This window comes from Hemisphaericaspora subhashii (genome assembly GCF_019202705.1).
Source record: "Hemisphaericaspora subhashii strain CBS 10753 chromosome Unknown scaffold25, whole genome shotgun sequence".
NCBI lineage: Eukaryota > Fungi > Ascomycota > Pichiomycetes > Serinales > Debaryomycetaceae > Hemisphaericaspora > Hemisphaericaspora subhashii.
Window position 1 is genome coordinate 62,529 of NW_026057344.1, and position 24,393 is coordinate 86,921.

Consider the following 24,393-nt stretch of genomic DNA (forward strand, 5'->3'; position numbering starts at 1 on the left):
ACTTGTATACTATATAATAAAGATAAACTATAATTAAAAGAAAATTATAAAAAATAGCCAACCGTAGAAACAAAATAGAAAAACACGACAAATCAACAACCATGGGGACTCTCCTTTACTTAATTGAAATACCTTTATCGAATTGATTTGGACGTTTTGGAGATCGATCTGGATGATCAAGTCCTAATGAAATCAGACCTGAGCGTGAGTTACCAATTTCATTGAAAAGATTTAATGATTCATCTTCCGTATTCAAATAAGCACCCATGTTATTATCACTCAATGCAAACTTAATTTTATCAAATGCTTGAATTCCCAATCCAAGTTTTCTACGCAATCTTTCTTTAGTTTCTTTAAATGATTCATTAGGAAAAGCGATGAATATAAATGGAATCCCATGACGATAATCACCATTCTTATAAAAATGATAAACTGGAATCAAATTCAAATTCTTACTCTCATTCTTAGCCAAGATATATTCTTCCTTTACTGCCTCATTATCAAAATCTTCATCTTCATTAACTGGTTCATCCGTGAATCTCTTAATTAAATCATGAGCAGTTAACACTTCTACCTCAGCTGGGAAAATCCCACAATAAAGATCAACACCATCTTGGATCTGACTTAAGGGTTTATCAAACTTAAGCAAATCATAATAGCTGTGACTAGTACCATTCCAACACAAAAGATGCTTTAAATGTCTTTGTGGTATGTTTACTTTATGCATAAGCTTATTAACCAAATCAGACACAAGACCTTTTTTAGGAACCAACAATTCATACACTTGATATTGCAATAAACTAGTCAACCAGTGAATTTTAAATGCTTTCAAATTCTCATATTCTCTCAATGGGATATTAAGAATCTCATATTCAAAATGAACTAACTGATTGGCAGCAACTGTCTTGGCGAGAAATTGAGATAAATGATGAACAGTTTTCAAAGGATATCTTTGACCTTGATTACTCAAGAGGAATATTCTCAAATAATTAGGATCAACATTAGGACCTAACCTTAAACTAATCTCCTTTGCAAACTGTTGATAGCTATAATCGCTAGATACCCACATATCAAATGTCTTACTCAAGTTCTTTGCAGTTTCTATTTCCTTGTTTGTAATCTCATTGTCTTCAGTCTCAATTTGATCCTTAGCATTTCCATTTTCTTCATTAGCAACAAAATCGGAATCTTCTTCATCTCTGTCAGCTTTAAAAGGTCTGACTGAGATATGGGCCCTTGTTAACATAAATCTATAATAATCTTTTAGGTTATGGAATTGTTTACCTTCAGTTAACTTCTCAACATCTTTAATCTGAACGGTAATGATATCTCCAGTACTAAGTTCTTGCTTAGAAAACGTGACTGTAGGATTTATCTTTTCAATCTTCAATGGAGATAACTCTTCGAAAAAATCAAAAGTGATTTCGTTGTTAAAACCAAGGAATTGTCTTATGGGGTCTTCAATTGAAATAATGGTGTCATCTTTAGAAACTGCCATATGAGACAATCCTCTAATTTCTTGTGAAATAGGATCAAAATACTTGATGAATATGATTATTGGGGATCCGTGTTCTTGAATATCAACAAACTTCATATCTGGATCAACCTCAGTGCTAACTTCTTCAATCTTAGAAAGTACTTGACCCCATTTAAAGTCCTTTGGATCAATAGATTCAGAAGAAGTTACAAGCTGATTTATGTTTCTTAAATCCTTATTCAATTGCTCCACATATAACACCATATTATCATACTTCCTGGTAAAACTCGTGGAAAAGACATTGCTAACCGCAGCATTCTTGAGATCTCCATCTAAAACTGCATCAACTCTATTTGAATGATTATGTCTATGACAAACGGCTAGTAGTCTAATCGAATTTGTATCTTGATATCCTAATTCCTTAGCTGCAAGTTCATACAAACTACCAAATCTATCATCCTTCTTCACCTTGAAATCTAGAGGATCACATGCAGTTCCTCTCAAACTCTCGTCGTAAAATCTTGCACTAGTGTCATCCAAGGCCAAATCAAATCCTACATGATGGTTTAAAGTATTCACAGTAATAAATTTCACATCTGTATAATATAATGCTTCTTGTCTTGCCTTTTCCAATCTGTCACGTTGTTCAAGTTCATACTTAATTTGATTGGGTATATGGTCTGGGATTGATGAGTCTATAACGCTGTCGTCATCAGGTAAGATATTAGGTAATTCTTCTTCACGATAATATACCAACATATAAGCAGAAGTTACTCTTCTCATTAAATGTTCCTGTTGTTCTAATCTTGTCATTTTACTCAATTCCTCTTGTGTCAAATCAACTGCACCAAAATTATCTTGGAACACTTGGGTTGGAGTAACTTTCCATACTTTATCATCGTCAAATCTTAACCAAGTATTGTCTTTGGCATGGGGTTTTATCATAGCGTAATAATGACCATTGGAAATACTACCTTGATGAACAAGAACTCCGTGTAATTTATAATTCCAGTTTTGGTCCTTAATGTCGCTAGATAAATCTTCGTCCAAATAAGGCTTCAAATCAATCTTGTCAGGAAATTCATAAAAATCGTCAATCTTCACTAAATCATCAACCATAAAATCATACTCAAACCTCTTTAATTGTAAATGCAATACAGGTGGGAACTCTTCAAAGACCACACCCTTCTTGGCATCTTGATATCCATGCTCATCACCTGCTTGATATTTGTTCTCACCTTCTAACATTTCAATTTCGATGTAGTTTTTGAATGAATCTTCTAAATTCTGGAATCCTTTGACATTTAATTGAATATCCCAAAAATCTTCAACTCTCAGTGATTCGTATGGGACATTAACACATTTAATATACGATTTCATCTTTCCAACAAATATATCATTCAACTTTCCTTCAATATTAGACCCCTTCATTGCAGTTTCTAATTTGTCCATCAAAATACGATTCAATTCTTGAACATCATGTTGAGTAAATGCATCAGAAGAATCCCACCCGAAAGATTTTGTTAATTCCAAAGTCCCAACAGGATCGTTGGATGTAGATAATAAGTAAAAGATACGTTGTAATGACAATGGAACTCCACCAGAGATCAGATCAGTTGGGATCTCATAAACCAATTTCCTGAAACATTTAGTTGTGAAATAACTTTGCAACAATGAATTTAAATAACATGTAGCACCTTGATTATTTAACCCCACATAACCTGATGCCTTCTTTGAATCGTAATCTATAAATGAATGCCATAATACCCCTGTAGAAGAATCATCAATCACTTTAACGTAACCGGTTATATTCAACTTATTATTCTCTAAAATTGGATAAGGGGTTGTATTCCTAGCTGTATTAGCTGAGGCCAATTGTTTTAAATCTATCAAAGAACTGAATCCCCAATCGGTCTCATTCTTGGTGAATCTATGGGAGCTTCCACTTGGGAGATGTGCTTCAGGGTGTTCCGGGTTCCAAACATCCAATCCAAATTGGGCACAAACATACCAATTATCATCTATTGGATTACCTTCTTCATCAACAGGTGGATGTGGTTCCATATAAACAGAAATCATATTATTGTTTGAATTACCTCTTGGAAATAATAAAATGTTCCATTCGAATCCACCACATTTAAAACGTGGTGATCTAACTTTATCTTCTTTCAATTGGGACCATTCTTTGATTTCCCATACGAAATGAGTTTGATCTTTAACAGGATAATCCTGAATAGGTTTCATAAGTTTTCCAGCAAGATTAGAAAAATCATTAGCTATGGGATATGCTAGGGTCTTTGGTTTATCATTAACAACAACCACATCTTCATCTTCATCATCTTCAATTATTTCAATATCATCATCATCATCGTCATCGACTTCAAGATCAACCTCTCCATCGTCTTCTACATCGGCATCATCTTCACCAGTCATATCAATCACTTCCGGGCTCCTAATCGGGATGTCACCATCATCTATTTCAATTACATGACTATCATGAATGCCCTCGCCACCTCCAATATTATCGATTGATTGTTTCTTTGATTCAGGTGGATCATCTATTGATTGATCAATCGCAGGATTACTTGTAATCATATTATTAAAACTCCTTTTGGATCTAAGATCAATTGAGTCGCCTGTGATATTACTTTGATCGTTCACTTTATCTTGTGTGTGTTTGTTTAACAACAATGGTTTTTTATCTCCTGTCTTTTTTTCAATTGTTAAAGTACCAAATTGATTATGGATACGAATGTATTAATCGATTGACTGTATTCTTATTTCCTTGTATTGATACAATAATCAGTTTAGATAAAAGGGTGTGTGGGTTGAATTGATTAATAGGAGGAAGCGTGCATAGAAGGTAAATTTGGGGGGTGGCAGAGACTGAGAGTGAGAGAGAGAAACAGTGGCATTTTTTTTGATGTAATATTGGGGTAGTGTTCTTACCAATTTCTTGATTAGTGATCTACAAATTATGTAATATCTTGAGTTGCTATGATATGGAATCAACCTTGTGGTCACCGGAATCGGTTGCTAAGTGTATGATGATATAATTTCGTTTAAATCATCTGTTAAAGTGTTTTGCTAACCTGTATTGTACATAAAAAGACACATTATTTGGAGTATTTTAAAGAAGAGTTTATTATCCATCCTGTCATGGTTAACACGTTTGTACATGAAGTGTCAACTCAACAGGGGATTCCCGGAAATAGGCTTCCTAAGATTGGCTGTCTGCCATCTCTCTTGCAACAACTAAGCCGCAAGTAAACCATGTACAGTAATAGACCAACGTCTAGATTTATATGCTATTCCTTTATATGAAGCCACGGGTGAATTTGAAATAAATCGTTGTATCCTGTCATAATTATAATTTCGAAATAGAGAATCATTTGGCCCTCCGCCTTCTTTGTTAATTTAATGAGAGTCATTCAACTGATTGGTAGATCATGACTCCTCGTAATTTTTAGTGCTGAAATTTTTTAGTTCAAATTTTTTCGCACCCAATTTCGGCTTTAGTTCCATTATGTTATAACAGCTTCTGATCGGCTCACTACATCTCTGTCAATGATACTTTACCAAATTGTATTGCTGATTCACAGTATGGCCTAATGGATATACAGATCTCATTAAGTTTGAGTTCTGTATAGATCATCTATTAATCAACGTAATCGGTATTAACCATTATCAACCCACAGCGGAACGCGCGGTCGTGCTATAAACCATGCATGATGTCATGCAGCTGCTAGAAAAACAGCAACAAAATTCCGTAATTAAACAACTTTTTATATAAGCAAACCATGATATGTCCCATATAAGTTATACTCACAAACCATCATTCTATGATATAATTTGATTGAAATTTACAAATTTAAAAATTTCTATAAATTCGAAAGGAACAATCGTACATAAGGGGACCAGTTCGATTTCCATCAGAGACGTCATTCTTCTGGAAAAAATCACCGGCTTCGAGGGGCAACCCCGTAAATTTCACAGTACAATGAAACATGAAATCACGTCCGATGGTAACCATCACCGCATGCAATTCGGCGTATCCTGATTCCAAATTAATATAAGAAACTAGGGGGGTTGTGTTTGGGCTACATGACAACATCCATTTTGTACTGGTTTGATACTTGTGTCAGAATTGCAACTTTTTTTTTGCCTGGGCCAAATTGAATCGGAATTGATTCAGGGTTGTTTCAGATTCATCAATTTTTTATTTTTTTATCAACATGTTTCAAGGCCCTAATTCCCCGAATGTAAAGGTCGACCCTAGCTTTAATGTTACATGTGGCATATCTAGATCCTGTTGTTCGAGGGTCCCCCTGCTTAAGATTTAGGCTATCTATTAGGAGCGAAAGTATGGTTTGATATATGGGCGATTGAGTCCAGTAATATACTGTAATATCCATGTTATGGAGATCGCAGTCTGGCCATTACGGCCTTATCGTTTTATCGTTCTTATTCAAAGGATTCCAAACGGTGCATTGGAGGACTATGTAAGAGATTCAGGTTTGAAGCAATTTTTCTTCGAATTACTCTTGGAAAGCACCCGGTCTTACTCGATACGGATGCTGCTACCAACGGTTTCAGAAGAGCCAACCATCCTTATTACGTCTGTTGCCAGCACAAAACAATATATCGAGCATGCTGGTTACGTAGACCAGGTAAGTTTACTGGCAATTGAGGTTTTATCACAATTCTTGGCGCAAAATGGAGTTCCTGCATATAGGATTACATTGGCAGATCACAATCAGCAAGCATCAAGCTGGAAATTAATGACCTCTAACCAAGCTTTAGGGTCCTGAGGGCCTGTTATGGGTGGTATTGGTAGCAGCAGTGCTGTGCTTTGAAAATATTGTCAAACCTAGGTTGCTAAAAATTGGGTGCAAAAAAACGTAAAACATTTTCAAACCTCTTTTTGTCCAAAGAACTACGAAAAACAGCATATTTTTGTATAATTACTTAATGAGCTTCGAGATATGAAAGAGCTCTGTGCTATCGACTTGACCCAGTCTAATAAGATAAGGGTTCTACAAATAACTTGTATTCGTCCGAGAATATTGCCAAATCAGAGTTCAGCATATGGAGTACATAAATACGACTGTTAACAATACATATGGGGCGGATCTGTGCAGTTGAAAGTCCGTTTGTGGAGTGATGATGGAAGGCGGTCCTGGTAAATCAACTTCAGGATTTTACAATAATGCGAGACTATTCAAGTTTTCAACATGTGTTTATTAAACTTTAAAAGTCTAGATCTCGTAGTCATCACTGATAAATAAGTCTCCTTGCTTATAGACGGGATCGGATGTTTCAAGAAAAGAAAAGAAAAAGGGGGTCAACCCAAAGATTAATTAACTACTTCTAATAATTACATCGATTTTTCATAATTATTCAAGGTATTTTAGGTTATGATATAGTGATGAAATGAAAAAAATATTATTAATTAATTCATTGTGTGTTGATTGTGATTTTGTACTCCTTTATCAAACGTTTATGTTCAGAATGGATCTGCACCTGGAGTAATTTCCGTTCTTGTACGAAAACTTTCTTTTTGAGCGTATGCTTTTTGGGTAGTACCAGATATGAGAAAGTCTACATGAACTTTAAAAGCACTTTAAATTTCGAACGATGTGTCAATGAAAGGGGGTGGGGCCAAACGATATCTTTACCGTTTTCCATGTCGGAGTATTAGATTTTTATTGTTTGAGTCCTCTCCTTTTATTTTTCTATTGTCTGCTTTAATTATTTCATGCACTCAATTTACGAAATAATATCGGATAAATAATAATTAATTATGTAATCGAATTATTTTACTCAACGCGTTTGGGAATTTACTACCGAACTTTCATGGGCCATAAGAGCAACGAGATCGCATGGTTGTGTGCAATAAACATGCGATACGGACCAAATCATAGACCTAGAACCGCCCTAAAGAGAAATGTAACACTGGTACGGAACAGTGTAAATATTATGAACTAAAGTTTAGATAAACTTTCATCACATGACACGAAAGGTTAAACTTTTCAGCTGGGAGGAGTTTATTTTTATTTAGTAAAGAAAAGGGGGCCAACCAGCAATTAATACTTACTTACCCTGTAAACAGGGGGGGATGAAATTTAACAGTTCACAAGAGCGATTGACACTAAATCAACCCCGTCAAAGATCTGAAACACATTAAAGGGTCCCTGGCAGTAGTGCTTGGGAACCCAGGCTGTGAGTTGGGCCTAGAATTACATGAAAAGGGAGATGTGTCCGAACCAGTAACACAAAAAAGTCGCGAAAAATAAAAATGAAAAAAAAAAAAATTGATCCAATTAGGAATTTGATCGAAGAAAAAGAAATATTTTTTTATAAATGTAAACAAAAAGTTTCAGTTCAGGCATTACTATGCATTACGTAATGCATAATTTATTCCACGGTTAAAAATTTATTACGCCACAAATAATTTATTTTATTTCCCAGACAATTTTAAAACAAAACACCAAGACCAAAAAATGAATTTTTTCGAGGAAATTCGTTAAAAAAATATTTTATTTATTTTTTAACCTGTTTGACCGATCTCGTTGAACAGGTGAAGTTTTTTTTATTTTCGTCTATGTGCTCTCTTTTTAATTAGCTTCCCTCGTTTTCCTTTTTGAATTTTGAGTTATAATATTCTTCTCCTTCTTCTTTTCTTCTTTCTCTCCTGTTTCTATATCAAAGTCAAGTTTTCCTTTATTTCTATCAGTCATTCCTTAAATTCCTTTAGAAGTAAAGATTCCATTCATTTGTCTACCAATATGTTGTTCAAAACTCTCATTAAAACCGCTTTATTAGCTCAAGCTATTGCTGCTCCAGTTGCCCACCAACATCACCAACACAACAATGAAAAGAGGGCAGTTCAAGTCGTCACTGAGACTAACATCGTTGTTGTAACTGTTGCTGCTGGTGCTGCCACTACTACTTTCCCAGCTGCTACCTTACCAAGTCCAGCTGCTGATGTTTCCGTCAGTGAAGTTCATGACGCTCCACAAGCTGCTCCATCTGAAACTCCAAGTTACACTGCCGCAGCTGCTTCATCTCAAGCTTCAGCTTCACCTGACGCTAGTTCAATTGGTGCCGGTGGTGCCAAGGGTATCACTTATTCTCCTTATGCTGACAATGGTGCTTGTAAATCTTATGACCAAATTGCTTCTGACATTGCTATCTTATCTGGTTTCGATATTATCAGACTTTATGGTGTTGACTGTGACCAAGTTGGTTCTGTCTTAAAGGCTAAGTCCAGTTCTCAAAAGGTCTTTGCTGGTATCTTCTATATGGACCAAATTGAAGCTGGTGTCCAAACTATCGCTGATGCTGTTAGCGCCAACGGTTCTTGGGATGATATCTACACTGTTTCTGTCGGTAACGAATTAGTTAACTCCGGTCAATGTGGTCCAGCTCAAATTGCTCAATACGTTGCCACTGCTAGAAGTGCTCTTACCGCTGCTGGTTACACTGGCCCAGTTGTTTCCGTTGATACTTTTATTGCTGTTATCAACAACCCATCATTATGTCAATACTCCGACTACATCGCTGTTAACGCTCATGCTTTCTTTGATGGTCACTATACTGCCCCAGATGCCGGTGCTTGGGTCTTACAACAAATCCAAAATGTCTGGACTGCTTGTGGTGGTCAAAAGAACGTTTTAATTACTGAAACTGGTTGGCCATCCCAAGGTGATGCCAATGGTGTTGCCGTCCCATCTGAACAAAACCAACAAGCTGCTATTTCATCTATTAAGTCTACTTGTGGTAATGATGCTATTTTATTCACTGCTTTCAACGATTTATGGAAGGCCCCTGGTCCTTTCAACGCTGAACAATGGTGGGGTATTGAAAACTAAGTAGTCTTTTACAGTATTTAGTCATTTTTTTTTACAACGTTACTTTTATACCTGTTATTCTGGTGTGTTTTATTTCTTATTCTGTTTTCGAAAATGTATACATTCTTTTAGTTCGTTAGAGAGTATGTAAGACAAATATCCAGATGTGCGTTACCCCAAGTTTGTCAGATGTGTCAAAAATTGTAGAAGATTCGATTGCTGTGAATTGCGGTTTATGTTTCGTTTGATTCTAGAATGTGGTTTGAAAAATGTTATTTTTTTGTTTATTGGTTAACTTAAAGAGGAAACTGATTGTTTTTTTAAGCAATAAAGTTACAAACGAAACAATAACCATTTGCTAATATCCCTTTTTATTTAAACTTCTACTTTGGGAAGTGGAACTGTACATGTAGCTTTGAAAATATTTGTCTAGAATGATACATCAGTATGAAGTAGCATAACTAGGTGAAAAGTTTGGCCCATAATCTTCTGAGATTTGTGAATAAAAGCCTTTACTCATCAATCACTTAGTGAGCCTTTTTTCTGTGTCAATTATCTTCAATCCTGAATAGCTATCGATCCTGAAACCGTAACCTAATTTAATTCCAGGCTTAATGTCTCATCGTGGTTTCGTCTAGCTTTTGATTAACACGACCCAAGCCTTGTTCTCCTTAAAGTTCAGAATCGTCAACAGAACAAATGGGTGCGTTGTTGCATTAGAAATAAGCCATAATCAGGGTGAGAGAAAAAAATAACTACACCGCGAACATTTCTTCGACGCGTGTTCTGCATCTCCCACCCTCCCTCTCCTTCCCACTGTCACATTCTGTCCAGCTCAGAACAATGTCGGATTGGTTGGAAACAGCAACAGGAAACCGAATCTCTCGAGCTGCAAGACTATTAGGTACCGATAAGATCTCAATCGGAGGTAATTGTTCTATAAATGAAAACGTTCTAATTTCCGGTGATGTCACCTTAAACGAACCAAAACAGCAATATGCTATTCAATTTGGAAAATACTGTTATCTTGGTAGTAATTGCCAAATAATACCACCGATATTAAAAAAGGCTGCTGACAGTGATAGCGAAACTTTACATGGACCACAACTGATAGGTGCGTATGTTATAATAGGACAAAACTCAATTATCAAACTGTCAAATATTGGTAATCGAGTTTTGATCGAAGAAAATTCCATTCTTGAAGATTTGTCTATTGTTTACGAATGTTGCGTAATACGAGAAGGTACGATTATCCCTCCAAAGATGGTTATACCTCCATATAGTGAAGTAAGTGGGATACCAGGAAAGGACTTTCAAATCCGATCTCTACATAATAGTTATAAAAAATCAATCGAAATTGAAGCAAAACAATTGCAAATATTAGGATAGATTGTATATTATTACAAAATCGTAGTACGTAAACAAAAAGAGATATTTTTTAATCTTTCTTGGGTATTTCTTGGCCAAGTATACCCAAATTTGGCGGTGCTGGTGATCTATTATTTCTTCTTCTTTTTCTTAATTTTCTTAACAAGAATAAAATCAAATACAACACGATGAAAACACCCAAATACCCGAGAATACCCGCATCATGAACCGTGTCCATAAATTGTAATGGTCCTCCATATGGACTTCCAACAACTTTGGTTTGAATTTTTGCGCTGGTTAAAGTCGGATCTAATAATGAAAGTAAAACTTGTTTCATTGATTTTGGATCATTCTTTAATTGATCACCATTTATATCTTGATCCCAATAGTATCGATTATCTTTACTTATAATTATACTATCACCAACTTGATAATTGTCCGGATTAATTTTCCATCCTCTAACGTCAGAAAATTCTTTCTTGGCCCTAGGTTTATCAATAAATGTAAACAAAACATCGTCGCTATCCCAGAAATGGGGAATTTCATCTCTCATAGTTTCTAAAATCTTGACACTATCAGCATTTGCAGCTTTTAATTTTTGAACTCTATCATTCTTATCTTGTCTATCTTGAAGTAATTTATCATAATAATATTTCTTTTTCAAATGATGATATTCATGTGCAGCCACCGAGATTTGATATAATTCATCATTGGTCGCCTTTTGATCTTCAGTTTCAACAAATGTAACCACAATCTTGTAATCCTTCTTCTTCCAATCACGACTGAAATAAGCAGGTAATAAATCACCCGTTAATTCTTGATATAACGGATATTGGACTCTTTCAATAAACTTTTCCAATCTTTCATATATCCTAAGGTCTTCTGGGGCGACACTTTGATACACGTCAACAATTAATGAGTTATCTTTGAATACAAGTATCGTAGGTTTGGAAGACAATGTTGTTGAGACATGCATTCCTTTGTCAAAGCTATATTTTGACAGTGAATCATCATAATTAATAAAATCAATCAAATTCTTGCCCATAGTCTCGACTTTCTTTTCTAATTTTGGATTCTTGGAAGTATATAATTGAACATTAAATGGTGATTTTTGTAACGTTTGTAATAAATAAGGTAAAACTGCTTTATCTTCTTCAGAAATTGTATCACCATCATAATAAAACAACACAGTAACTTTATTCTTCAAGGGGAATTCATGTTGAATTGGTTTTTTGGCAAGCAATTCGGTATGTTCCATGACATTCTTAAGACCCGTTGCAGAAATAGTCTCAAATCTTGAATTATAAAATAATTTTGTTACCCAAACCTTCATGGCATCAGTTTCGACAGGCCCAGTATAATTGAATCTAATGATTCCTACCGATTTAGGTAAGAACATTACATATTTAGGTAATCCTGCTGAATTCTTTTCATCAAGCAGTCCTAATTTCTTACATACTTTAGGACTATCGAGACAAGCAACATGGCCAGATTCAGCCACTGAAAGGATTTTGTTAGATAAATTATCCCATACTTGTTTATAATGGACACAATCTACACATTGTCTACCGAATCTACTTTTCCTCATTTCTTTCTTTGTTGACGGGAAAAATGCAACAAATGTAGGCACATTAATATTTCCAGCTAATAAATTCAAAACCTGATCAGTATTTAAGATATTTGAAGCACTAGGTAAATTATTTGCACCAGAATCATATTCAGCAACTGATGTTTTTAAATATTTGATAAAATTCTCCTCTGTTCTATCTAAATTCCTTGGATAATTTCCAATATTTCTCAGTTCTTTGGGTATACGATTCCCCTTTGAATCTATACTGGGGGCATACAACAAGATATTGGGGTAAAATTGAATATTTTCACGGTTACATAAATCTCCACTTTCAACACAGTTCACTTGTCTCATATCAATGTTTAAACCAGGGTATTCGGATTTGAATTTTAGATATGTTGCTTCCCAAATTGGCGCAAGCTGTTTACAACGGGAACAATATGGTGAAAAGAATTCAACCAAAGTCAACTGATTACTTGTAACAATATCAAAATCAGCAGAAGTCAAAGCTGGAGGGATTCCAATAGCGTTTCCTTCATTGTTATCTTCTTTCTTGGATATTGAATCTGATCCTTTGTTCAAACTATCAATGAATCCAATTGATTTGTTAAGAATAAGTTTGTCAGCTTTCTTATTGTCATCTCCTGGAGTTACAACCTTGGTATCGTCTCCTTTGGAATCAGCAGGTATTTTGGCCGCAAGCATCAGGGTCAAGTATATGAAGAACGTCGCTAAACGTAACAACGATACTTGCATAGTTGATCTCTATAATGGGTTTCTACTTTATGTATTGAATGACAACACTGCAAAACAAACAATGCCAGATTTTTTTCTGGAGGTTCCGAGCCGCACTACATAAATTTTCTACTTCTAGAAAACGATGAAACACTTGGTAGCTCTCTATAGTATGATAACAATTTTATGTGATTATTAAAGTCTATATAATTTATCATTACAATATATATTAATAGTAACCCTAATCCTTTTTTTATACTAAAATGAAAATAAATCCCTTGAAAACAACAAAACCATAAAATACGCAAAGCAAATGCCCCCATGATTCAAATAAATATGACACTTTGTAGGGTACTATCTACTCTAAAGTCTCCAGTTTCCCACTAAGTGCAAGTAAATATGTCTTAAAGTATTCAAAACTGACTAAAGTAACGGCACTTGCCGGTACAGTTCTCGCCAAATTAGTTCCATACCCGGCATAGAACCCTTTAAATCCATCACAATGATATATTTCTGCAATTGCTTTCAATAATACATGGCTTTCACTATTTATCTTTTTCAATTGCATTCTAGTTCTTAAAATTTCATGAGGATATGTAATTGAACTTGCAATCATTTTAGAAATGCATGATGCTGCTATTAATCTCCATAATATTCCCGATACTTCTTTTTCTTGTTCGCTTATATTATTACATCTTAGCATGATCTTTAATTTTTCATATACGGGGAAATGAATACCAACATGTAATAAACCAAACATTGAAGGTACAAGTCCACTATAAAATACTTTAATCCCTTCTTCTTTATACATTTGTCTAAATGCATCCAAAGTTCCTCTATAATATGTTTGGTTTTTTGCTGCCCCGCTTCCATCATATATTGAACTATGACTACCTGTCTGAATCATTAATCTTGTTTTAACAACCCAGATAGGATTAACACCAATGGTTGATACCATTCCTGCCGTTAATGCCGAACAGAAATGAGTCAAGGCATCACTTTCAATACCTTGTTTATGCAAAATTTTAGGATATCGTTTCTTACCTTGTTCATACACAGTGAAATATATTGTCCAAGTAGGTAAATATCCTATTGTTATTGGTACTAGTCCTCTATAAAGCCCTCTTATACCTTCTTCTCGAAGAATCGTTTTGACTGTATGTAGAAATCCATTATATTTATTAATTTGGCCAACCATTGCACCTTGAGCTTGTAATCTTGTTTTACAAACATCAAGTGGACAAACCACAACTCCGGCAAGAAAACCCGAAGCGGCTCCTGCCATGGTTGTTAATTGACTTGATGACATTCTGGATAATATTGAAGATGGATAGTAGTGTGATAGCCTTGTTGGCTCGATATGAGGTGGGTTTATTTTGAATGGTGTTGGTTCGATTGAATTTCGAAATTCTAAATCTTCACCTTGAACAATATCTGAAAAGTTTGGATGTGATATTGAAACTGGTACTAGTCTGTCATTTAGTATATGATTTTCTCCTTTTGTCATCTTCTATTAGAGTCTTTCTATGATATCTGTATATGTTCTATTAAGTAGCAAGTATTATAAAATGGATTGTGGCGACTTCAAAAGTAAAACTAACTAGCCTCCAATGATAGCGGAAAAAAACGGACTGAATCAAAGACAAGGGGGGGCGATTGGGAATGGATGAGCGGGGGGACAGGGGAATGAGTTTCTTGGTACGCAAATAAACTCCTAGTATGATGGGGAGAGGGTCTGAAGTAAGCTATTTCAACGTAAGTTTGTGATGCTTAGTAATAAAGAAATTTAATCTACTCCAATAATGAATATTTGATGATCTCTTTTGATAAAGAAACAACACAAGAAAAAGAAAGAAAAACTTTTTTTTTTTGGTTTTGGTGCTTCGGTACATTTTGTAGTGTAATTTAAATTAATTACGGAGTATAAAGTAGAAGTAATCCCGCGCTCGCTAAAGGCTTCCCGAGGAAAATCGAAGATGACTTTAGGAAGTATCTAACGATCACTACGAGGACACTCCCACAATTATCAATCACAAAATGCACTATTTCTTTATTTATTTTGTCTCATTAAAAAGAATTGGAATTGAAAAACATTCTTTTAATTTGATCTTTATTCGACTCGATTATATTAAATGTAATTGAGCGATGACTTGAACTGTCATAAAAATCCTTAGCTAAATTTTTACGTTCTGCATAATGTCGTAAGAAATCAGAACCTCAAATGATGACAGATTATATCATTCAGGATGCATATATTTATCTGTAAGAGTGGAGTACAGAAAGGCATTTCTGTTCTCTAAAGTGTAAGCTATTTCTAAATATACACAACCTATGAGTCATAGTTAAATTACTGTGGGTACTGTGGAGCCATGGGTATCAATGGATCAAAGTTTTGCAAAATGAAAACATTGCGACATTTGTCAATTTTTTTTCAGAAGTTTACCCGAAAAAACAAAGACATAAGTTCAATCCGAAGATGAGGAGAGGTGGGGAGAGACTATTTATTGACACTTTTAAATTGAATCTCCACGGTAATCAATCAGCTTTAATCAATTGTTGTAAACCAAAATTAAAAAATGGTCAAATTCTTATTGAAAGTAACTGCGGAATTAGAAAACGTAACTGATTTGCAACCAGTTGATACACCAGAACATCCATTCGAATACACATTTCAAATTCAATGTACAAAATGTCGAATGACTCATGATAAAGAAATTAGTATAAATCGATTTGAAAAACATGAAATAAGTGGATCTAGAGGAGAAGCAAGTTTTGTATTTAGATGTAAAGAATGTAAACATGAACATTCTGCAAGTGTAATTAGAACTGGTCAAAATTTTACTATTGATGATTCTAAACCAGTACCAATTTTGGAAATTGATGCAAGAGGAATTGATTTCCTTCAATTCTTTGCATATGGTGAATTTCAAGCTGTTGGGACTGAGTCAAATACTAAGTTTAATGATATTGATTTGTCAGAAGGTGAATGGTATGATGTTGATGAAAAGACAAATGAAGAAGTTTCCATAATTGATGTTAAATGGGATATATCTCGTAGTTAGGAGTGAAAAAATGGGTGATTTGCAAAATTTATCTGTATAGTGTAATGAATGAATGGGTATTGTTGTTATCAAAGCTTCTGGTAGTATCTTATCTACCAGTATTGTCCCTCGGGTATTATATGATGCAAAGCGTGTCCTGTCTTGATCTCCAACTTCTGCTTCTTCTTAGATGGTAACCTATTGCAATTTCTGAAAGAAAAGGAAGAAGAGGTGATGAAAAGGAACAAACAGCAGTAGATTTTGAGATTGCAATTTCACCTTCTTTAATCCCGTCGTGTGTTTTTTCTGAACCTTGGCGGTTGACTGATACACTAATGTCTTAACTACTTATATTGTTCTTGCTCCTAGTAAATTGTCCATTTTTAAACAGAGTCGTAAGAAGATATTCCTCTTCTCCTACAAAGTAAGCTGTAAACCTGAAACCCGCTGAATCCACTGGTACTCCTTCCTGCTCAGAGATTCCCCTTCTACTAAACCACGAGTATATGCCAAATCTCTCATATATTACTGAAGTTCATCTTGCATCATGTACCAAACAAGTTGTCTAACATAGACCCGTGATTGATACACTCAATGAGTGTCACTGAAATGAGTGAATAATTTATTGGCTGCTAAAGTAATTTGCAGCAAAAAAAAAATTCTTAAGGGGCTAGTAGAAAAATGCGAGACAAGAGAGACACGTTGGGCGATGGAAACACTGAATCCTTACTTGGTTTCGGAAATATGGGAAACGATTCCGACCACTAATAATATGATTGTGGATCTAATTAATATCGTTAGATTCTATGTTAGGCTTAGTCTTTGCTCCTCGTCGCATCTGTATTGTCTTCTTCTGTTATCAATTGTTTTTAATGGATAAAACGGAAAGCAGAACATCGAAAAAAATTAAATTAAATTTCATCCTCTTCATCCCCTAATTCTTTTTATTCTTTAATACGCAAACCATATAATATTAATTCATCATTGACCTTATTGGTTCAAACTTTATTTTTCAATTAACTTTCAATAACCATTTCTTCACAACGGTTTTGAACGTTCTTATTTTCTAATTAATTACTTGTTCTTCTTTTGTGTAAGTTGTTAAATATCAAGTTCAATTGATAATCTTATCTCCCCCCCCCCCCACTTAAAAAACAACAATACAATATGGCTGGTAACTTAGCTGACGCAATCACACAACCAATGAATGACAAACTCAAAAAGCTCGCCGAGAAAAGAGCCGAAGGAGGAGGTGGTGGTAGCAGTGGTAGCGGTGGTTCACTGAGAAAGATCAAAATGTTTACCCCAGAATATTATATCACCTGCACAATTGGAGGTATCACCGCCTGTGGGCCAACCCATGCATTTGTAACTCCACTTGATTTAGTCAAATGTCGTCGTCAAGTTGATCCAAAGCTATATAAATCAAATATGCAAGGTTGGAGTACCATTCTTAAAACCAAAGGAGATTCAATTCTTACTGGATTTGGTGCAACACTTATTGGATATTCATTCCAAGGGGCAGCAAAGTATGGTTTCTATGAATATTTTAAGAAGACATATAGTGATTTAGTTGGGCCTCAATATGCAAATGATTATAAAACTATGGTTTATTTATCTGCTTCTGCCTCAGCTGAATTCCTTGCTGATATTGCCTTATGTCCTTGGGAAACCATTAAAGTCAAGACCCAAACCACTATTCCTCCATATGCAAATTCTGTTCTTGATGGTTGGCGTAAGATGGTTGCAGCTGAAGGTTTCGGTGGGTTATATAAAGGATTGGTTCCATTATGGGGGAGACAAATCCCATATACAATGGTTAAGTTTGCTTCTTTTGAAAATATCGTGGCTGCAATTTATTCTTATTTGGATAGACCTGCAAGTTCTTATAATGCTTTTGAAAAAACTGGAATCTCATTCTTGGGTGGTTATATTGCTGGGGTTTTCTGTGCTATTGTATCACATCCTGCTGATGTTATGGTTTCAAAAATTACGTCGGAAAAGAAACCTAGTGAAGCTATTGGGGCTGCAATTGGAAGAATCTATAATCGTATTGGATTTGGTGGATTATGGAATGGATTACCCGTGAGAATTGTTATGATTGGTACTTTGACTGGGTTCCAATGGTTAATCTATGATTCATTTAAGGTGTACGTTGGATTACCTACCACTGGTGGTAAGTAACCAAAACCTACTTCTCTATATATTTATACTACTACTGTCACTTTATTTGCTTTACATTGTTTACTATTATCTCTTGTTTGTCTACTACAACTAGCTTTTTGAAAAATTTATATTATTATAATATATGCCTATTAAATATTAGAATTGAAAATGCTTGTGGTATTATATAAACTCTTATATTTCATAAAAACTATTCTAGCTCCAGACGTTCTTGAACAAATCATCGTCTAATCCATTACCACTCAAGCCATTAGATCTAGGACCAGCGGAATTCCATTGATTGGCCAGGCTAGTCGCAAGTCCAGTACTCCATTGATTTGTGGAAGTTGGCACCGAAGTTGTTGATGATGACGAAGAATCCGACCATTCAGTATTCCATTGTGATTTAGGAGGCACGGTTGGTGTTTTATTCTCCACTACGGGTTTAGGTGCCATTTTGGGTTCAGGTTGACGATTAGGGATAGCAGCTGGTGAATTGAAGTTTAAACCTGACAATGATCCTGTTAATGAATTCATACTGCTTGATGAAACGGTGTTGCTGTATACTTGTGCTCTAGCTTGAGGTGGTTGTGGTTGTTGAGGTGGTTGCTGTACTTGAGGAATGAATGCACTTGAGGAAGATGGCGATGAATATAATGACAAAATAGATTTCTTAAGATCTGGTCTCCCTGCACTTGAAATACTTCCTCCGGTTGATTGTGCTGATTGGGTTTGTGCTGATGGTGGACGTGGTAAACTTTGCTGTTTTTGTGGTGTTGGCGCTGCTCGTGATACAATTGTAGGGGAGGAGATTGTTGCGTGAATAGGTTTTGGTGACGGTGTGGAAGAAAAATCCCCGAAATCGTCATCTAATAGATTAATTGAGTGTTGAACTGGTTGCTTAGGTTTGGTAGAAACTGGAGCTTTCTTAACATCATTGAGATCTGCCACTTTGGGGGCTGGGCTAGATGTTTTAATCGTTGATGGATCAGGTATATGATGTGATCCCGTCCATTTCTTTAAATCATACTTTGTTCTAATAAAATTTTCAATCTTCAGAGAATCAGGAATATAGCCTTCAGGTAATTTTGATTCCCAATAAGCATTACATTTCTCATTACCCCATTTGACCATATTTTCCACTTGTGCATCTTCCCAAGCATCAAGATCGACCGATTTAACTTTTGAAATATGAGTTCCCATACTTCTATGAATACCTGAACATCTAATACACACAAAACAACCCAAACTCCAAGAGGCCCATCTTGGGTTCTTGGAAGTTTTGCAATCTGCACATACTTTATTACAATTTTCTCTAAGAAGTTGTTTTAATATTTGTTTATGTCTTTCCAGGTGAGTCTTTTTTGACGACGGTAATGCGTTGGATGATCTATAACTCATTTCTTTGGATTAGTGCTATAAGAATATTAAAAGCGATAGTACTGAGCTATGTCCTTTGCGGTTTATTAAAAGGATTGCGCTATAACGGTCGTCTGAGTTCAGTTAAAAGTACCTCAGCCGTGGTTTTAACTTCCAGTATTGTCGAATATCAAAAACTTTATGTGGTGAGCTGAAAAGAAAAAAAAAAGAAATCAAAAATCTACAAACCCTCTCACGTGACTAACAAGAAATTTTTTTTCAAAATAGCGGAGAACAGATCCACAACAAATGAAATTCAAATTACAAGTAAGGAAAGCAGATGGATATGTTACATAGTTATTATTCTTCTGTTGCTATCTCAAACAGAAAGCTTATATTTAAGGATAGACCAACACAAAGAAAGATAGGTTCGTCTCTAACATGTGGTTGGGGGGTTTTTTTGCTAAGAGTTTTTAAGCTTTTAGGTATTTTGTTATTTTTTTCCGTCTCCCTTCATCAACGATCTCAGATTTCTTATTTTTTTTTTTTAATTTTTAATTAAATTACATTTTTCTTCTCTTTCTTTCCATCCCTGACATTCATTGTAATATATGTATATATCGCATAGAACAAAAGTCATTTAGAAGATAATAGACAACATAGACAGCCACTACTCCTTTCCCTAATCAACGAGAAAAACAAAAACACTCAAAAACATATAGCAAAATGATACTAAGGCCGTCGAATCAAAAGGAAACAAAACTCCAAAACCCAAAATCGCCACGACTTGTAACGCTTGAACAAGTCAAATTACACCATACCCCAGATGATTTATGGATGATCATATATAACAGAGTATATGATATAACATCATTCTCCAAGGACCATCCCGGTGGTGTCGAAGTTTTGTATGATTGTGGTGGTGCTGATGCCACTCAAGCTTTTGAAGATGTTGGACATTCTGATCAGGCATTTACGATGTTAGGGCCTTATTTGGTTGGTGAAGTACATCCAGAACAACAAAAGTCGTTTCTGAAAATACGATCGTCTGATCCATACGCATCTACTGTTGCTAAAGTTGAAGCTGTACAACAAAGGACAAGAGGTAAAGGAAGGAAACAAGGTGGAGAATGGGTTTGGTTCATTTTACTTGCATTTATGGCATTGGCTTGTTTGGTTTTATATATTTACATTCAGAGGTTTAAATGGGTAGCAGAAGAATAGAAAGGTGGATAGCTTCCGCTTCTTTTCTATTCTATAATGGTTGTTATTGCTTACAAATCATTCATGTTGAATCCTCAGGGCCAATGATTCCCATCGAATTATTTAAGTATTTAGGTTGATTTTTTTTAGCATTTCATTTCTTGTTTGAGTTTATTATCATTACATATTACCCTGGCATATTTACATCGTTAATATTGAAATACGTAAGATCTTGGCATTCTGTTATTTTTTTTTTAATTATAAATCGGAAAAACTTTTATGCTTGTTAGCATTTCCAATTAACAACAATATTTCTGTCTTTCATTGGCACCTTCACTGGCCTATTTACCCGCTCTTCTCTCATCGTCCAACAGTTTGATTTCCTCTTCCGCTTGGTTCAAAAGAACTTTTTTTTTTTTTACCTTTTACCCCTCAAACATTTATTTCTCAATTCAATCCACACATGCCAGCAGTTTCCCATGCCAACCAAAAAATAAATAATTAACCTCTTAATAACAACCCAAATATCATATAAATGAGCAACAAACACTTCAATAAGCTTCATATAATGCAAACTCAAAAAATAAGCCCGATGCGGGGGTCGAACCCGCAACCTTTTGATGTCTTGACATAAGAGTCAAACGCTCTACCGATTGAGCTAACCAGGCAGTTAAGAAAGCCCGATGCGGGGGTCGAACCCGCAACCTTTTGATGTCTAACAAAACTAAGAGTCAAACGCTCTACCGATTGAGCTAACCAGGCGATTTCTTAGTTTTGGGATTTTGGAAAAATATGAACTCGTGGAAGATGGCACTACCATTTCATCATTAAAATTGAAGTTTAAACTGGTAGAGTTAGTTGAATCATCCAACTCAGAACATCATATACAACTCCTTATAGAAAAGGTTAATCTGAATAACTCAACTTCTTTTATTTAGTGTATTTTCTGTGTTTTTCGTTTCCCTATACTTTCTTACTGTGTACAATGAGAACTAAGACACCTATAACTGAGTAGGATAGGATCTCGAATACCTTTGGTTCGATACTGCAGCTTATGACTGTTTAATATACAGTAGCTAAGGAAATTCACTTGCATAAATTGGCTGCAAACAATTGTGTGCTGGATTTTTCATTTTGGTTGTTTTTTTTCGCATCAAGAGAATCTTTTAAACCATCAAAAAACGATGCAATGATAGAATCTATCAAGGAGAACAGGCAGTCAGAGTATTCTTATTGAGTCGGAAGATACAGTAGACTATCTAAGAGTGCATATAAATTATGGGTTAAAGAATGAACATTCCAAGTATGAAGAAAAAATTGAAAATATATTTACGGGTTCCTGTTCGCAGCCACTACAAGATTATGTCAACTCTTTTTTTTTTATATACAATCTGTTTATTGAGTTCTTATACATACTAACATACAGAAATGTAACAGACAGAAAACAATATACTGTAAAGGCAAAAAGCAGCATTGCCTAAAACCTTATTTCAGCTGCATCCTAGAGACTAAGTGTATAAGAATAGTCGTTAAGACTCTTCGACACGTATGATACCCATTTTTTAATGAAGTGGACAGTGAACTCAACGTTCCGGCCCCCTGCTCGTCAAAATTTTTGGAACTTGTAAAGAAGAACAAGGTACCGATTTAACTGCATCAATTGGAAAGGTTGAAGTGAATAATTGCAAATAAAGAGTCGGAGTTTCCTTGGTAGCGAGCGTGGACGGCAAAGTTGATTGGGCCCATTACTCTCACTATAATCCACACCCATACTACAGTCTCCTTTAGTAAATTGGTAAATTTGATGGATTTCATAATGCCATATCTTTCAAACTCAAGGATTTCGTATATACCCATCAACTAAACGCTTCACAAATGATCCAAATTTGCAGCACTCCGTGTCTCTGATCGATCCAAGGACTGAAGTCGTTTATGGCATTAACGGGAAGTTTTCTAGGGCAATATGAACTCTATTTCCTTGGAGTCTTTAAATTGAGCATGTAAGTTAAAGAAAAAAATGGACCCTTAGACAAGGGCTTTTGAGCAATTTTGCCCAGTAGAAAGCAACTCTGTTTCTTTCATCATAGAAATATATTTCTCGCCGATAAGTTTCTTTGCATAAACCTGAATACCTCTATGAGTCCAGACTCTGGGGTAGCAATCTTGACTTCCATTGTTTTATATTCAACACCTTTTGATTAACCAAAGTTGTCGGAATAGGGCATCAAAACTAGACTAAAATTACAAAGGAAGTTTTTCCATCTGCTTTAAAATAAATAATAAAGCTCAATTGAATACAGTCAACAACCTAAAAAAGCGAGGCACTGGGTTGTTGCAAAACAACTATGTTAGAATGATTTAGGGGTCAGAAATTACCTAAACACTACATTCGATTTTTTGGTTTACGTTAAACACTATTGGTTCGCCTAGCAAATCTTTAAACACAAAATATATTATACAAAGCCACCTTTGATTCTCGAAAAAAACTTCTAGGTAAATACCAAAGAAAGTTTTTATTGATATAACAAGTAAACATTGGACAGCTACAACGAAAATGGGTTGGGAACAATCCTTTCTTTTCTTTGAATTTTCCTCTCAGATGTCCCATACACTTATGCTGTGCAACGTAACAAATCAGGTATCTATGAATCCCCATCATCCCTTTCATAAAACTAATTCGATTATCTTTGTTCTTGTCCCTTTTGCACAAGGATTGACCGTGGTGCGAGCTTGTAGAGGCGTGTTTCATGTTTCACCCGGCTGTTCAAACAAAAAATCTTTCAAAGCATTCAGGAAGCCTTTAAAACACTATCACCTTCAGGGTTGAAGTTGGTATGGGTTCCAAAAATCCGAAACAATATTCCGAAGGTCCTATCTTCTAGTGAAGCACAAGATAACTACCATTTCGACATCGATTTGAATTTTTCATGGTAGCGCAAAGATTCAGATATTCATATATGCTCGATGCCCAAAATTTCAGAAAAATCCGATATAGTGTAACGGCTAGCACGGTTCGCTTTCACCGAGCAGACCCGGGTTCGACTCCCGGTATCGGAATTATTTTTTATTTTTTGAATTATTAAAATAAATCAATAGGAACGTTTACTTTTAGTTTTGAAGTCCTATAGACACCTTGCATTGATTGATTTTTTAGTATTTACGCTAATTGGGGGTCATTTCATTGAAAAATGTGTGAAATTCTTTTGTTTTAATTTTTGCAAAAAAATGGTCATAATTCAGTGAATATATAAATATGGAAAAAGAGTATTCCTAAAACAGCTGGTCTTTACGTTTTAATTCGCGAGGTTTCAACCACTATTAGTAAGTATTTAAACCATATAGCAACCTCTAAGAGTTCAAAATAGAGCACTTTCTCCATTTGAAAATTAATTTTTACAAGGTAAATTATTTATACATCTATCATTACATTTATGTTGCAACTTACTTGACCGAAGCTCATTTTCTATGTTGCAGTTTAATAATTGTCTCCCTTAAAAGAGCATTTGCTTAGCTTGGCGTATAGATACTTTCACATAAAGAAAGAGTCTAGTTTCCAATCAATATCGGAATAAAACGGCTCTATATCGTCAGCATGATCTAAATTAGGAACACTTCCAGCCATTT

The 24,393-nt window shown here is 35.2% G+C and overlaps 10 protein-coding genes across 10 annotated transcripts; 6 read left to right on the forward strand and 4 right to left on the reverse strand. All coding sequences in view use genetic code 12, as the record gives it.

Moving 5' to 3' along the window:
* Positions 1–115: 115 nt before the first annotated feature.
* Positions 116–4,072, reverse strand: J8A68_004181 (ubiquitin-specific protease; the record flags this gene model as incomplete). The annotated part of the gene is made up of 1 exon (XM_049408112.1): positions 116–4,072. The coding sequence occupies one exon, from the start codon at positions 4,070–4,072 to the stop codon at positions 116–118; it is 3,957 nt and encodes a 1,318-aa protein (XP_049262520.1).
* A 1,823-nt stretch (positions 4,073–5,895) lies between these two features.
* On the forward strand, positions 5,896–6,288 carry J8A68_004182 (uncharacterized protein; the record flags this gene model as incomplete). The annotated part of the gene is made up of 1 exon (XM_049408113.1): positions 5,896–6,288. One exon carries the CDS (start codon positions 5,896–5,898, stop codon positions 6,286–6,288), a length of 393 nt encoding a protein of 130 aa, XP_049262521.1.
* Positions 6,289–8,265: 1,977 nt separating this feature from the next.
* On the forward strand, positions 8,266–9,351 carry MP65 (putative family 17 glucosidase; the record flags this gene model as incomplete). Its single annotated transcript, XM_049408114.1, has 1 exon — positions 8,266–9,351. The coding sequence occupies one exon, from the start codon at positions 8,266–8,268 to the stop codon at positions 9,349–9,351; it is 1,086 nt and encodes a 361-aa protein (XP_049262522.1).
* An 822-nt stretch (positions 9,352–10,173) lies between these two features.
* Positions 10,174–10,719, forward strand: J8A68_004184 (uncharacterized protein; the record flags this gene model as incomplete). Its single annotated transcript, XM_049408115.1, has 1 exon — positions 10,174–10,719. One exon carries the CDS (start codon positions 10,174–10,176, stop codon positions 10,717–10,719), a length of 546 nt encoding a protein of 181 aa, XP_049262523.1.
* A 49-nt stretch (positions 10,720–10,768) lies between these two features.
* J8A68_004185 (protein disulfide isomerase) lies at positions 10,769–13,024 on the reverse strand (the record flags this gene model as incomplete). Its single annotated transcript, XM_049408117.1, has 1 exon — positions 10,769–13,024. One exon carries the CDS (start codon positions 13,022–13,024, stop codon positions 10,769–10,771), a length of 2,256 nt encoding a protein of 751 aa, XP_049262524.1.
* Positions 13,025–13,361: 337 nt separating this feature from the next.
* On the reverse strand, positions 13,362–14,510 carry J8A68_004186 (NAD+ transporter; the record flags this gene model as incomplete). Its single annotated transcript, XM_049408118.1, has 1 exon — positions 13,362–14,510. The coding sequence occupies one exon, from the start codon at positions 14,508–14,510 to the stop codon at positions 13,362–13,364; it is 1,149 nt and encodes a 382-aa protein (XP_049262525.1).
* Positions 14,511–15,579: 1,069 nt separating this feature from the next.
* J8A68_004187 (uncharacterized protein) lies at positions 15,580–16,065 on the forward strand (the record flags this gene model as incomplete). Its single annotated transcript, XM_049408119.1, has 1 exon — positions 15,580–16,065. The coding sequence occupies one exon, from the start codon at positions 15,580–15,582 to the stop codon at positions 16,063–16,065; it is 486 nt and encodes a 161-aa protein (XP_049262526.1).
* Positions 16,066–17,211: 1,146 nt separating this feature from the next.
* Positions 17,212–18,228, forward strand: J8A68_004188 (Cu/Pi carrier; the record flags this gene model as incomplete). Its single annotated transcript, XM_049408120.1, has 1 exon — positions 17,212–18,228. The coding sequence occupies one exon, from the start codon at positions 17,212–17,214 to the stop codon at positions 18,226–18,228; it is 1,017 nt and encodes a 338-aa protein (XP_049262527.1).
* A 195-nt stretch (positions 18,229–18,423) lies between these two features.
* On the reverse strand, positions 18,424–19,608 carry AGE2 (Age2p; the record flags this gene model as incomplete). Its single annotated transcript, XM_049408121.1, has 1 exon — positions 18,424–19,608. The coding sequence occupies one exon, from the start codon at positions 19,606–19,608 to the stop codon at positions 18,424–18,426; it is 1,185 nt and encodes a 394-aa protein (XP_049262528.1).
* Positions 19,609–20,292: 684 nt separating this feature from the next.
* Positions 20,293–20,790, forward strand: J8A68_004190 (uncharacterized protein; the record flags this gene model as incomplete). The annotated part of the gene is made up of 1 exon (XM_049408122.1): positions 20,293–20,790. The coding sequence occupies one exon, from the start codon at positions 20,293–20,295 to the stop codon at positions 20,788–20,790; it is 498 nt and encodes a 165-aa protein (XP_049262529.1).
* Positions 20,791–24,393: the final 3,603 nt, after the last annotated feature.